The sequence below is a fragment of the Sceloporus occidentalis genome, unplaced genomic scaffold (assembly GCF_023333645.1).
Source record: "Sceloporus occidentalis isolate IW3139 unplaced genomic scaffold, rSceOcc1.0.p SCAF_161, whole genome shotgun sequence".
NCBI lineage: Eukaryota > Metazoa > Chordata > Lepidosauria > Squamata > Phrynosomatidae > Sceloporus > Sceloporus occidentalis.
In genome coordinates, this window is record NW_028317141.1 from 1,443,717 (window position 1) to 1,458,619 (window position 14,903).

At 49.7% G+C, this 14,903-nt stretch overlaps 1 protein-coding gene and 1 pseudogene across 1 annotated transcript; both read left to right on the forward strand.

Moving 5' to 3' along the window:
* LOC149279710 (enoyl-CoA hydratase, mitochondrial-like) overlaps window positions 1-14,903 on the forward strand; it is a 324,415-nt pseudogene that overhangs the window by 288,615 nt on the left and 20,897 nt on the right.
* LOC149279733 (histone H2B 1.1-like) lies at window positions 9,569-9,949 on the forward strand. The gene has a single exon (XM_089501011.1). It carries the CDS (start codon window positions 9,569-9,571, stop codon window positions 9,947-9,949), a length of 381 nt encoding a protein of 126 aa, XP_089357137.1.

Sequence of the window (14,903 nt, forward strand, 5' to 3'; positions counted from 1 at the left end):
TAATCGAGGTTGGTAACTTGTTTCTGGCTCTTCATCAAGGTATCAGCTACATCTTTAGAGAGACCTTGTGACGGAACGTCCTGTGCCCCAGACTGGACACATCCGCCAGCCAGCTCCTTCCCTCTCCCAGTCAGCGGACACGCTGTGGCTGTCCGAAGAAAGCAGTCACAGACCAGCACTTCCCTCAATCATGAGACAGGACTTCATGCTTTGAGGTTAAAACAGAACTCTCCTTTTATTACACACAGAATTTATATACAATCTCAATTCAATGAGCACCGAACCCAACCCCCAATCCCATCAGCCATATCCCATCACAAATCCCATCAGCCACATCCCATCACAAATCCCATCAGTTTCCAGGGGATGTATCGGGTGAGAAGATTAAGAGATACAATGGGTTTCCCCCACCTGTGTTATCCCCCCTGTAGTGCAGGTGCCGCCTGGGCAGACAGGGCTGTGCTGGCTGATTAAGAGCCCCAGCTGGATTACAGGATCGTCTCTTTGAAGGTTGGAGCTGCAGCTACATTCAAACAGGTTACAAATAAATAGAATAATAATAACTAGACTTGGGCACCAGGGGGCTCTTCGTGTTCGTCTTCGTGCTCGTCTTCGGCAAAAAAAACAACTTCGTATTCCGCGAATATTCGCCTGGTCCTGTCTTCTCTTCGGCCGAATATTCGCGGACATTCTTCGTGTTCGGGTTTTCTTCGTTTTCCCCGGTTAAGGGGTTAAAACGGGGTTAAAGCCGCTCTGGCGCCAGGAGTTTAAATGTCCATATGAGCAACTCTATTGGCAGTCAGAAGGGGGCTCGTCTGCCATTGGTTGATGGCAGACGAGCCCCCTGCTGGCGACCAACAGGGTCGCTCGTACAGACTGTTAAACTCCTGGTGCCGTAATTGTCCGGCAGATCCCGCTGGTCTCCCTGTTCTATCATTTATTAACTGATAGAACAGGGAGACCAGTGGGATGTGCCAGGTAAGTTGCAGCATTGGGATTTTAAAAGTCTGTACAGACTTTTAGGCTCCTGGTGCTGTAATTTACCCGGCACATCCCACTGGTCTCCCTGTTCTATCAGTTAAATGTCCGTACGAGCGACCAATAAAGTCGTTCGTACGGACATTTAACTGATAGAACAGGGAGACCAGCGGGATGTGCCGGGTAAGTTGCAGCATTGGGGTTTTAAAAGTCTGCACGAGCGACTCTGTTGGTCGCTCGTGCAGACTTTTAAAACCCCAATGCTGCTACTTACCCGGCACATCCCACTGGTCTCCCTCCTTGTTCTATTAATTAAATGTCCGTACGAGTGAACAATAAAGTCGCTCGTACGGACATTTAACTAATTGAACAGGGAGGGAGATCAGTGGCATCGGCAGGGTAAGTTGCAGCATTGGGGTTTTAAAACCCCAATGCTGCAATTTACCCTGCCGACGCCACTGGTCTCCCTCCCTATTCAATTAGTTAGTATGTGCCGGGTTCAATGTCCGTACGAGCGACCAATAAAGTCGCTCATACGGACATTTAACTAATTGAACAGGGAGGGAGATCAGTGGCATCGGCAGGGTAAGTTGCAGCATTGGGGTTTTAAAACCTCAATGCTGCAACTTACCCGGCACATCCCACTGGTCTCCCTCCTTGTTCAATTAATTAAATGTCCGTACGAGCGACCAATAAAGTCCAATTGGTTGATGCCAGAGGAGGTCCCTGTAGGCGACCAATAGGCTCATTCGCACTGCCCTGTAACCCGTGATGGCAAACCTGCGGATTTCCACTTCCGGGAACTGCCGCGATGCCGCGAAGCCAAGGTAAGTTGGAAGAGGGGGGGAGAATGGTAGACGAAGACGAAGACAATCACGAAGATCTTCGTGGCGTGTGTCTTCGTCTTCGCCTACGTTTTACCGCCGCCGTCTTCTCTTCGGCGTGTCTTCGGAACGAACACGAAAACGCACTCTTCGTGTTCGTTTCCATGTTCGCCCGAAGACGAATGCACAAGTCTAATAATAACAGTGAAGATGAGACATGGTTCTTCACAGACCTGCCTGAATTAAAGTCTCCCTTTCAGGAGCCAAACTGAAAGACTGAAACAGGCGGGATTTGGGTGGCGGACAGGCCGCTGCTGGAGCAGGTCTGGTTTGATCTCCAACCTTAGAGGGCTCTCTATGGACAGACGAATCAACTCCGGGTACCAAATCCTTTTGGGCCAGTCGGGAGCTATCAGAATCACCCGACATCTGTCCCAGGCGATGAGCGGAAGAGGGGGAAAGATATAACCCAGATCGAAGGCCCAAACCTGAGAAAAGGCATCCAGAGCTAAGGGATGGCCTGCTGCTGACAGAGAATAAAACAGAGGGAGTTTCTTGTTGGCTGTAGTAGCCATGAGGTCGATCTCTGGAACTCCCCAGATCTTCGTGATCTGATGAAATGTCGCATAGCTCAGGCTCCACTCTCCTTGAAGAACAGAAGTTCTGCTTAGGAAATCTGCAGTGACGTTCTCCTTTCCATGGATGAAGACGGCCGAAAGGTGAGAAAGATGAAATTTGCCCCACTTCCCGATCTTCTGACGAAGACTTCCTAACTGAAGACTTCTCGTGCCACCTTGTTTGTTCAGGAAAGCCACTACCGTGCGATTGTCCGACAGAATTCTTACCGCTTTCCCTCGTAGCCTGGCCTGCCATGAGAGGAGAGCTTTCCAAACTACCCGAAGTTCCAGCATATTGATTTGAAGATGGCGCTCGTGGTTGGACCAAAAACCTTGACGGAATTCTTTGTCCATCGTAGCTCCCCAACCGGATAAACTGGCGTCCGTGGAAACGACTGTCCAAGAGGGCTCGGTCCAGACCAGACCTGAACCCAGCCTTTTCGCCTGAAGCCACCATCTGAGGGAAGAACGGACGCTGGGAGGAAGAGAGACCTTCCTTGAAAGTGCCGGAACGGATCGATTCCATGACTTCAGGATGAGACATTGTAGAGGACGGATATGCAGAAGCGCCCATGCCACGGCAGGCCTTGTAGAAACCATCAGTCCAAGTAGTCACATGAGAAGCCGTAGACTGGAAAGACGTCTGGAAAGAATCAAGCTGGTAAGGCTGATAATGTTCTGAATTTTGTTCTCCGGCAGAAAAATCTTTTGACACGTAGTGTCCAGGATAAACCCCAGGCAGGGAATTATTCTGGTGGGAAGCAGGTGGGATTTTCGAAAATTGACAATCCATCCCAAATCCTGAAGCATGGAAACAGTCCTGTGAATCTGTTGAGACTCAGCTGATAGAAGCCAGTCGTCTAGGTATGGGACTACCTTGATTATTTCCTGAGGAAAGCCACGACCCCTGATAGTAGTTTCGTAAAACTACTACTCGGTGCTGAAGCGAGACCGAAAGGAAGGGTCTGGAACTGGAAATGACGAATCCCTGATGTAGACGGAATGGCCACCCGAAGGAACCTCTGAGAATCTTGCTTGTTGGGAACATGGAGATAGGCGTCTTGAAGATCGAGAGTAGCCAGGAAATCCCCTTCGGAAAGAAGTTCCACGGTGGATTTGATAGATTCCATCCTGAACTTCCTGGAACTCACTAATTGATTTAGAAACTTGAGGTCTATGATAAGCCTGAAGTCTCCTGATGGTTTGGGAACCACGAAGATGTGGGAGTAAACACCTCTTCCTCTTTGGGCAGCAGGCACTGGGATAAGTACTTGTTTCTTGACAAAATCCTGCACCAGATCCAAAAGCGCCTTTCTCCTGGAAGGATCCGCGGGAGGTGTAGACATCATAAAACGCTCTGGGGGAGTGCTGACAAGCTCCAGACCGTACCCTCTGGAAATGATCCCCAGGGTCCAAAGGTCTGGACAAACAAGAGCCCAAAGGTGGAAAAAAAATTCTCAGCCTGCCCCCTACCGCACAACTCCTGGCGTCAAGGTCTCTTAGCGGCTCCATCTTCATGTTTAGATGGGAAGGGTCTGCCCCTACCACGAAACCGAGCCTGGGGTCGGAATCTTGACCTCTGGAGGACCTGAACGAACAATTTGGACGAAAACGAGGTAAGGGTTTACGTTTAGGCAAGAAGTACTTATCCCCAGTAGCCTTTTCCAATAAAGTTTCCAGCTCTTTCCCAAACAGATCTTTGCCAGAAAAGGGAATCCCGCACAAATGTGTCACATAAAAAAATCAGCAGCGCTCTTCACATCTGAGATGCCACGGAGGATATTCTCTTCTCCTGCACCACTTAGGATATCATCTTCAATTTGTTGAAGCCATAAGCACATAGTCCTAGCTACTGAGGCTGCTGCAATGCCTTGCCTAAAGATAGCTGCTGAGGCTTCAAAAGATCTCTTAGCTGCCCCTTCTGCCTTCCTATCCATGGGATCCGATGCCACTGGAGCATCAACTTTGGGAGTTGAATGAACAGAGCTCAGATAAATCGTCTGGAAAAGGAAAGAGTCTGGACACCCTTTTAGAGGTAGTTCTAAAAGAGCCTTCTTTCCGGAGCCTTCCACTGGTCAGTGATCAGGGCCGGCCCGACAATGGAGCCGAGTGGGAGGGAGGGAGGGAGAGGAAGGGTAGATAATGGGGGGGGGGGGGGGGGGGCAGGGACGGAGAGAGAGGAAGGGTAGATAAGGGGAGGGGGGGGCGGCATTTTAAAATTCGCCCTAGGCGGCATTTTGCCTTGGGCCAGCCCTGTCAGTGATTATGGATTTTAAGGTTTCATGAATAGGAAAAACCTTAGGTTTCTTAAAGGAGCCCTGGTTTGTCTTTTGGCTGCTCTTCTTCCAGATCCAGAACAGCCCTTACGGCAGTAACCAGCTTGTTTACTTCTTCTGCTGGAAAGAAGAAGGATTCTTCCGATAGTTCCCCATCTTCTAGGGATTTGGGATCTTACATCTGCCATTCCTTTTCAGAATCTGAAGTGTAAGGATCCTGACCAGAGGGCCGGAACCCAGGCCGAGGGTCTAGGCTGAGGTAAAGAAAACATAACAGAGGTTTTAATCTGCTGAAACGTGGACTGAAGCTCAGCCTTCATCCATTCCTTGAATTCTGAAATGGACTCCTCTCTGGCTTTGAGGCAGGATGAGCAAAATTTCCTAGAGGCGTCAGACATTGTAGCCTTGCAGTTTTTACAGGCAAAATGTTTCGTCTTGGATGCAGCCTTCCTAGGTGCTGGTGATTCTTCAGGGAGGTCTGGCTTATCTAGTGACATCCTGATAATAAACGATAGGAGAAGGTTAAAACAAAAAGAAAAAACAAACGCAGACAAATTCCCATAGACTCATAACCTACTTGGGTTAAGAGGCAGAAAACACCAGAACAGAAAATCTCAGGAAGCCAGGACTCTTCATCAGAAGAAAACTACAAACTAAAAGCAGTACAAGCTAATAAAAAACCTTACCAAACCAAGGGAAAAAGGTCCAGAAAACCGCCAAAAAACCTTCTCTGACCTGAGAGCTGCTTACAGATCTGCCCCCTTCCTGACCTCAGATGCCTCCTGGCAGACTGAGATGAAACCGGAAGCACGCCACCGCAAAGATCAGACGCTTCCTGTCTGAAATCGTCGGCAGACTGAAGCAGAGTCCCGGCGTTCTGCTTCCAGTTAGCCCGCCCAAGGGCTGCTAAAGGTAAGTAGGCTAGAGTCCTACCGAGGACCCTGAGTGAAGGAGCCTTTCCCTGCTCCGGTAAACAGGATCCTACCGAGGACCGGACCGGAGAGGGCTAAAATGGCCGAGAAACGCTTGCCCGCTACCCAAAGCGGGACTGCAGCGCTGGACAGGAGAGCTCTGCCACGAGCTCTGAAAACAACAAATGGGGGATGTACCTACACGGATAGGGCAGGAAAGAACTGTGGGTAAAAGGGAGGTTCTGGGGGTTTAAATCTTCGCTGCCCTATTCGGATAGACGGAACTATCTCCTATGCTACCGGGAGTAACAAGGGAAATTTATCCTCACTCTCGTGGACTATGCCACCTGTTACCCCCCTAGATTTGCTTAGAGAGCACTGGCAGGGACCGAAGGGCCGACCATAGTAGAGTATGTGTTGGACATGGTCCAGGAAAACCTTCAAGTGGCGCAAGGTTGGCAGAAACGGTGGTACGACCGGACCGCCCCGGAGCCGCGCCTTTGAAGTAGGGCAGAAGGTCCTAGCGCTGAAACGATCCCGTCAGGATAAGCTGGTGGTGTGGCAGGGATCGTATCGGGTGGTGAAGCAACTGTGCAACACCACCTACATGGTAGCTAAATGTGCAGACAGAAGGATCCAGCGAACCTTCCGTGTGAACATGTTGAAAGCCTACCAGGAGCGTCCCGAGGAAGTAGCAGTTATTTGCACCCCGGCGATAGATGACCCTGAGGGATTACCGTTGCCCCAGGTAACGTCGGGGACGAGGGAACTTGGCACGATATAGTTAGCGGTGCAGTTAGGGGAATTCCAGAAGGCCCAAGTTCACCAGCTGTTAGACCAGAGAGGCGGCTTACTCTCTGCCCTCCCCGGATGCACCACCGCGTGGAGACTCCAGGGCAGACCCCGTTACGCCAAGCGGTGTACCGAGTTCCTGAGTCTGTCCGAGAAGGGATGTTAATGGAGATTAGGGAGATGCTCGATCTGAGAGTGATTGAGCCGTCCGAGAGCCCCTTGGCTTTTCCGGTAGTCCTAGTGCCTAAGAGAGATGGGACGACCCGGTTCTGTGTAGACTACCGCAGGCTCAATGACCGGACTGTGACTGACACGTACCCCATGCCCCGAGTAGATGATTTGTTACACCACATCTCTCGTGGTAAGAGAGATCGGCCTTCATCACCCCATTGGGACTATACCAATTTAGGGTAATGCAGATTGGGTTGAAGAACGCTCCGGCGACGTTCCAAAGGATGATAGATCGACTCCTCGATGGCCTCCAGGACTATGCTTGCGCGTTGCAATCGGAGTTAGCCACCTAACCAAAGAAACAGCCCTAAGCCGACCCGTTGGGGTCTAGCCGGGTCTGTCACTGGAAACAAAGGGGGGAGTAATGTGATGGTTCCTAGAGTCACCCTACCCCTCAGTTAATGTTATCCAGTGACATGAAACTCTTTAATGTGTTATTAATAAAAATGTATATTATTGCCTTATTTTGTAAAAGTTTGCACACGGCACACTAAGGTCTGAGAGATAATCTAATAAAGATAATGTGTGCTCTTTATCTCCAAGATTTAGTGGTGCCGGTTGCCTATAGATTGCGGGGAATTATTGTCCTGAAGGGAGAAGTCGCTCTTGGTGGAGAGGGAGAACCTGAGGTCCCTGGTCGGTCCGTCACACCGACACTAGCGGAGCAGGGCTCACGAGCTGGTCCGGTGACCCTAGCTTCACGGCACCGCAGCCCGCCGAGGCGTAGCTGAGTACAGTGCCGTAATTGTCCTGAAAATGACAATTAGTAATCCAGCGGGTCCCTGAAGCATTAGACGAAACTAACGTTCCAGTGAAGTAACAGACTTTATTGGGGAAACACACAGGCTTATATACAGGTTAGGTGATAAAAAGGTCATAAATCAGGCACACATCTTCCCTCCCTGCCCAGACGGTCCGGCGCCACGCTTAGGCAACCGAGCCCCGCAATATCCGTAGGGACCCCGAGCGGCAGCAAATCGACGTTTCCCCGGGACAGCCGGCATTTGTACGATAGCCGCACCGCCTGATCGCCACCTCTCTAGCGGCTCCAGTGACAAGGGATCCCCAGTCTCTGCGAGGGTGTCTGGGCTACGAGAGCCGAAGTCCATGGGTAGAGCAGGTGATACATGGATGAGGTAGGACGGGAAGGGGAGCCGAGCGGCAGTAGGTTGACGCTTCCCCCGGGATGGACCGCGGGACAGCCGGCGTGGGTCCGATAGCCGCGCTGGGGCAGTTATGGTTAATGAGGGTATTTAGGGGCAGTAATGGTTAATGGGATGTTTAGGGTTAATTTAATGCTGAGGACTGAGGGGTTAATTTAATAAAGTTAACTAAAGGTGCAGTTAGAGGTAAAGCAATCTAAAGGTGGACAATCTAAGGGGAATCTAAATCCTGGGGGCAGTGAAAATTATTAATGTATTTATTTATATAAGTGTGGTGTCAGTGATATTCTCTGAATGGTTTGAATCTCTGAACGATTCTCTGCCTTCAGTGACATCGCTAGAGTAGGCAGGCAGAAAGGGGCGGGGCCAATCGTTAGTTTGACTGCAGGGAGGGACTGGGCAAAAGATTCGGATCATGAATCGGATCATTTCAATGAACGACTCGAAATGATCCGATTCACTTTACTGATCCGAACTTCGTATCACTACTTTGGGGTATATGAAGGGTTAATTCCTTCTTAGCAATTAAGCTTTCAGAGGCAAGGGAGATGTCTACAATGGAGCTACTCACGGGTCTCAGAGTGATCAAATTCATTAATTCGCTCCCCAGACCATTGCCAGCTACACGATCATCACAGCTGAGGGATTCCCCGGCTTCTGCCACTTTAATTTGCGGTAAACCACAATTTCCTATGCAATGCTGCCACCGTGTGGTCGCACTTGCCCACCCACCTTTCTTGAGAATCATATTTATCCATTTAAGTGCTGGCAGCTTTGCCTCGAATTTTAACCCTGAAACGGACAGGGGGGGTAGGGTGTATGATGTAGCCTGTATGAATGGTGTTTAGCCACCGTTAAGCTCAGCAACTAAACATCGGGCTGAACATCTGCAATGGAAAGCAGTTGCCTTTAAAGACGTTTGCAGCAAGTTTATAGCAAGGGAAGATATAGCTTGTTCCAGAGATTATGGGTGGCTCTGAAAAGAGCCTTTGGTGGTGTTGGCTAATTGCCCTGCGGTTACCGATTACTGCACTCACTTGCTCTTGGCAGGTTTGTGGCTCTCTGTCTTCTTGGGCAAGAGCACCGCCTGGATATTGGGTAGAACACCTCCCTGAGCAATGGTGACCCCGCCGAGCAGCTTATTGAGCTCCTCGTCGTTACGAACGGCGAGCTGCAGGTGGCGAGGAATGATACGGGTCTTTTTGTTGTCGCGTGCAGCATTACCAGCCAACTCCAGTATCTCAGCAGTCAGATACTCCAACACCGCTGCCAGATACACGGGTGCGCCGGCGCCTACTCTCTCGGCATAATTACCCTTGCGAAGAAGCCTATGCACACGGCCGACAGGGAACTGCAGACCAGCACGGGAAGAACGTGTCTTTGCCTTAGCGCGAACCTTTCCACCTTGTTTTCCTCTGCCAGACATGCTTTCGCTCGACAACCGACCACGCAGCAAAGCGATTAAGAAGCACGTAACAAAGAAACGCCGCTCACTTACCCAGCTATTTGTAGCTTCCCCCCGTGACGCTATTCGTCACTGATTGGTTCCTTTCCAAAACAGCCAATCGGGTGGAAAGAGTCTGAGACACCAATCGGTGTAGGCACTGCGGTTCATGGGCGGCCGCATCTTCTCACGTGACAACCTCATCGAATCGGACGCGAGACAGCAGAACGGCCTTATTTGCATGCGGTGCCTATAAAGGGAAGGGCCCGGCGCAGCAATTTCAGTGTTAATCACGTTCTCTTGAATTGCGTGCGGAAACGAAAGCAGACACGATGCCTGATCCAGCGAAATCTGCGCCTGCTCCGAAGAAAGGCTCTAAGAAAGCTGTTACGAAAACCCAGAAAAAAGATGGGAAGAAGCGCAAGAAGAGCAGAAAGGAAAGCTACGCGATTTATGTCTACAAGGTACTGAAGCAGGTGCATCCCGACACTGGCATTTCCTCCAAGGCCATGGGCATCATGAACTCGTTTGTCAATGACATCTTTGAGCGCATTGCCGGGGAAGCTTCACGCCTAGCCCATTACAACAAGCGCTCCACCATCACTTCTCGGGAGATTCAGACTGCTGTACGCCTCCTCCTTCCTGGAGAGCTGGCCAAGCACGCTGTGTCAGAGGGCACCAAGGCTGTTACCAAGTACACCAGCGCCAAGTAAAGCTCTCCTTGTTCTCTCACTTTATAAACAAAGGCTCTTTTGAGAGCCACCCACATGGTCTGTCTCAGCGCTATGTAACTGATGTAGCCCCTTTTGTCGGACTGCTAGGTCTGGGAAGAGCATTTGTGAGCATTGACAGGTGCTCCTCACTCCACCAGGTTAGCTGGGGTATCGTGCCCATCGACCAGACTGCTTGGGAAGAGAAGCCCAAGGTAAAGGGGCTCCTGTGATGGCAACGACCTTTTCTCCTGCTGGGACCCAAGAGATTAACCCCTTCACAGCCAGACAGAACCAGCGTTGCAGAGAAAAAGGGGCTGCTTTACCACTGCGGCTAGCCGAAGCTGAGCTACATCGTGGGGCTATTGACTAAGCCATGACGCGGTAGTGTCGTGGGTAGGACAAGTGGCACACGGACAGGATAAGACATGAGGGGACGACAAAGGCATATTCAAAATCACACACATACTGGGACATACAGAATTAAAATACACACCAGACGGAACCTACTAACCCCGGGCCGGCCCCCATTCAAGCCAGCCTTTGGAGGACACTAGCTGCCGATCCCAGCACATGTTCTGCAAACGGGCCCAACTCTCAGCACTCTGATCCTGCTAGTAACTCACTCTATAGCCAGACCCAGCCACTATTAAGCTGGTTATTTCAAGGTGTGCATAGAAAACCGCGGGCCGACACGGGGACAACATGATCATAGCCTAAGAGAGTGTGTGGGTGGCTCTGAAAAGAGCCGTTGGGTGTTTAAGGGTGACGAGTCAACAAGCTTAACCTCCGAAACCGTACAGAGTACGGCCTTGGCGTTTCAAGGCATACACCACGTCCATAGCGGTAACGGTTTTCCTCTTGGCATGCTCAGTATAAGTGACTGCGTCACGAATCACGTTCTCCAAAAACACTTTGAGCACACCGCGGGTCTCCTCATAGATCAGCCCAGAGATACGCTTTACGCCTCCTCTGCGAGCCAAACGGCGGATAGCAGGCTTGGTGATACCCTGGATGTTATCCCGAAGCACCTTCCTGTGCCTCTTTGCGCCACCTTTTCCGAGTCCCTTACCTCCTTTGCCGCGGCCAGACATGATAAAGTTTTCTCCACGATTTCTACAGCACAATACTCGCCTACAGCCGACCAGCTTTCTTTTATGCGTACTGGACGGACCTGATGGGGAACTGCACCATAATGCCTCAAGGGGGCGTTGCTTTTTTTTCATATATGCTTCACGTTGGTTGGCTGGAGAAGCTTACAAGTGTGCCTCAGACACCGATTGGCTATTTAGGAATATCAAAAGCCTGCCCGCGGGAGATCGCTTTCGACGATTCCTCATTTACCACTAGGTGGCAGCATATCACTGTAAATAAACGCCAAACGGCGGCCAAGATAAAGGCGGGCTTTTAGCTGTCGCCGTATCGCTGTTAACGGTCAGCCAGTACACAGTTTCACTAGGTAGGAGGCTGAACAAAAGAGAGGAGAAGAAATAAATAAAAAAAGAACCGCAGCTAACGAATAAATGACCGATTCGAGCATTTAATTTAAAAAAAAAAAAAAAAAAAGATAACTCTCCACACCGAAGTCTCTTGATCAAAGGCTGGCTTTTTCAAACCATCGTCCTAGCCTATGAAAAAGAGGGGCGTGATTAAGCGTATCCAATCACATTTACCTCTACTCTATAAAGGGCTTGAGTTGGCCACTAGTGATGGGAAGTTCGGATCATTAAAGTGAATCGGATCATTTCGATTCGTTCACTGAAATGATCCGATTCATGATCCGGATCTTCGGATCACTCAGTGTGCCTGCACGGAGTTACTGTTTTCCAGTAACTCCGTGCAGGCACACTAACGATTGGCCCCGCCCCTTTCATTATGAATCCTCCCCCCTGCCTCCAGTGATGTCAATGAAGGCAGAGAGTCGTTCAAAGATTCGGATCTTACAGGGATCCGAATCTTACAGTGATCCGGATCATTGTAAGATCCGGATCATTGTAAGATCCGGATCATTGTAAGATCCGGATCATTGTAAGATCCGGATCTTTGAACGACTCTCTGCCTTCATTGGCATTGTAATCATTCAGAGAATGTCACCATACTGTTATAAATAATACATTCATAATCACTGCCCCCAGGATTTACATTCCCCTTTACCTGCAACTGCACCTTAAGCTAACTTTATTAAATTAATTAAATTAACCCTCACCATTAAATTAACCCTAAACACCCCATCAACCATGACTGCCCTAAAATTAACCCTTAACACCCCATCAACCATGACTGCCCCTAAAATTAACCCTTAACACCCCATTAAGCATAACTGCCCCCAAATTAACCCTAAACACCCCATTAAGCATAACTGCCCCCAAATTAACCCTAAACACCTCATTAAGCATAAATGCCCCTAAATTAACACTAAAAACCCCATTAAGCATAACTGCCCCCAAATTAACCCTAAACACCTCATTAAGCATAACTGCCCCTAAATTAACACTAAAGACCCATTAAGCATAACTGCCCCCAAATTAACCCTAAACACCTCATTAAGCATAACTGCCCCTAAATTAACACTAAAGACCCCATTAAGCATAACTGCCCCTAAATTATCCTTAAACACCCCATTAAGCATAACTGCCCCTAAATTAACACTAAAGACCCCATTAAGCATAACTGCCCCTAAATTATCCTTAAACACCCCATTAAGCATAACTGCCCCCAAATTAACACTAAAGACCGACAGAGTATTTGGGAACATATATGCGGTAACAGACTGGGAGTAATAGGAAGCAGGTGGCAGCAGAAGCATTAGGGGGAAAAAGGAAGGAGGGAATATGTATGCAAGAAACGGGGGTAGCAGGCAGCAGACTGGGGGAAAGATGCATGGAAGAATAGCCAGGTAGGCAGGGGGCAATAGACCAAGGGGGTGATTGGCAGGGGGCAGCAAACAAAATGAAGGCATGTGATAGCTTACTAGGTGGGAACAGGCATGCTGCAGATAACTGGAGGAATAAACAGACAGAAGACTGAGAAGTGACAGGAAGCTAGCAGATTGAGGGGGGCTTGTAAGAAGGAATAGACAGGCAGCAGAATGAGGGGAAACATGTAGGAATAAATAGGTAGACAGCAAATGGGGTGAGGCAGGCAGAAGCAGACTGGGGAGAAATATTCAGGCAGAGATTTTGGGGGGAGGGTTGAGAAGTCTCCATTGGTAGGCAGGCAGAAAAGAACAGGTCTAAGTGACATTAGACTGAGAAAGGTACAGCCAGACATTGGCAGACTGGGTGATAAGGGAGGCACTAGAATACTGGGAAGAGGAACAGGCAGGGGGCATCAGACTGAGAAAGGTAGAGGAAAGCAGTATTAGACTGAGGGAGGTAAAACCAGGCAACAGACTAGAGTGGTTGAATATGCAGGAAATAGCCAAGGGTTTATTGATCAAAAAGGTGGCAAAAGATTGTGGCAACTGTCAAACAACAGACTAAGAGGGGAAATGGAAGGCGGGGATAGGCAGAGAGCAAAATGGGGGGCATCTGGGCAAAGGAAGGAATAGGCAGATGGGGAGGGAACAAGCAGGCAGTAGAGTGAAGAGCAGAGGGAAGAGGTAGATGGCAGAACAAAGTGTAGGAGTCCATTTAGGCAGCAACAGACTAGGGGAACAGGCAGTCAGCAGCAGACTGAGGGGTAGGCAGGAAGCTGAAGACTGGGTAGGGGAGTGGGCAAGCAATAGCAAACTAGGCTGGCAGCATCAGACTGGAATGGTCAAGTAATTAAGCATTAGACTGAGGGAAAGCAGCAGACTAGGAGTGGAAAAGGAAGGCTGGAATAGGCAGGAAGCAAACTGGGGGGGGCAGGAAGGCAACATCAGAATGGGAGGTGAACAGGTGATAGTAGATCGGATGGACAGTGAAGAGGGGACAAACAGGAGGAAAGGCAGGCAGCAGTAGATCAAGGACATAATAGGCAGGGCAGGGTAAACATGCATGTGGTAGATTACTAGGGGGGAAGAGGCATGTAGGAGAACACTGGTGGAATAATCAGGCAGCCAGCAGATTGGGGTAAACATGTATAAAGAAATAGGCAGGCATTAAACTAAGTGGGAACATGCAGGAATGTTTAGGCTGGGAGGAAACAGAGCAGGGGTAAGACCATGGAAGACTAAGCTGGCAGAAGCAGACCGAGGAGGATAGGAGAATAGGAAGGCAGCAAACTAGGGGGTTAGGACAAGGCCCCATCTTCGGGGTGGGGAAGCAGAACAAATTAGGCAGGCATCAGACTGACGAAGAAGGAACCAGGCAGCAGAGTGAATTGGAGAGAACAGGCAGGTAGTAGCAGACTGGGAGGCGGAAAAGCAGATGGGGGGGGGGCAGGAAGCAGACAGAAGGTCAGCAACAGACTAGGGGTGAGGATCAAGCAGGCAGTAGCACGTACTAGACTAGGCAGGTGGCAGTCGATGGGAAGTGAAAGGGCAGGCCACATCAGACTGTGAAGGGGCAGGCAGAATTAAATTGGGTTGGGAACAGGCAAGCAAACTGGGGGAGGGGACAGGCAGGGGGCAGTAGACTGAGCGTGTGGGAAGTTGACAGCAGACTAAGGGAGAGCAGGGATATGGGACCAGAATGACACAGGGGGAATGAAGGATGCAGCAGACTCAATGGGGAATAGGCAGTCAAGCAGACTAGGTAGGAGAACAGGCAGGGACAGCAGACAGGGGAAATGGCTGTTCCCCCCCAGTCTACTGTCATTTATTTTTTCTTACAATCAGTCAGCAATAGACCAAGGGGGGGAATAAGAAGGCAGCATTAGATTGAGAACAGGTACAGGAAAGTAGGCAGTAGCAGATAGGAGGATAACAGGCATTTCTTATCTTACTAAGGAGGAACAGGCAAGAGGCAGAAGACTGGTGGAATAAGTAGGCAGCATACAGAGTGTACATGCAGGCAGTAGAAAACTGGGAGGG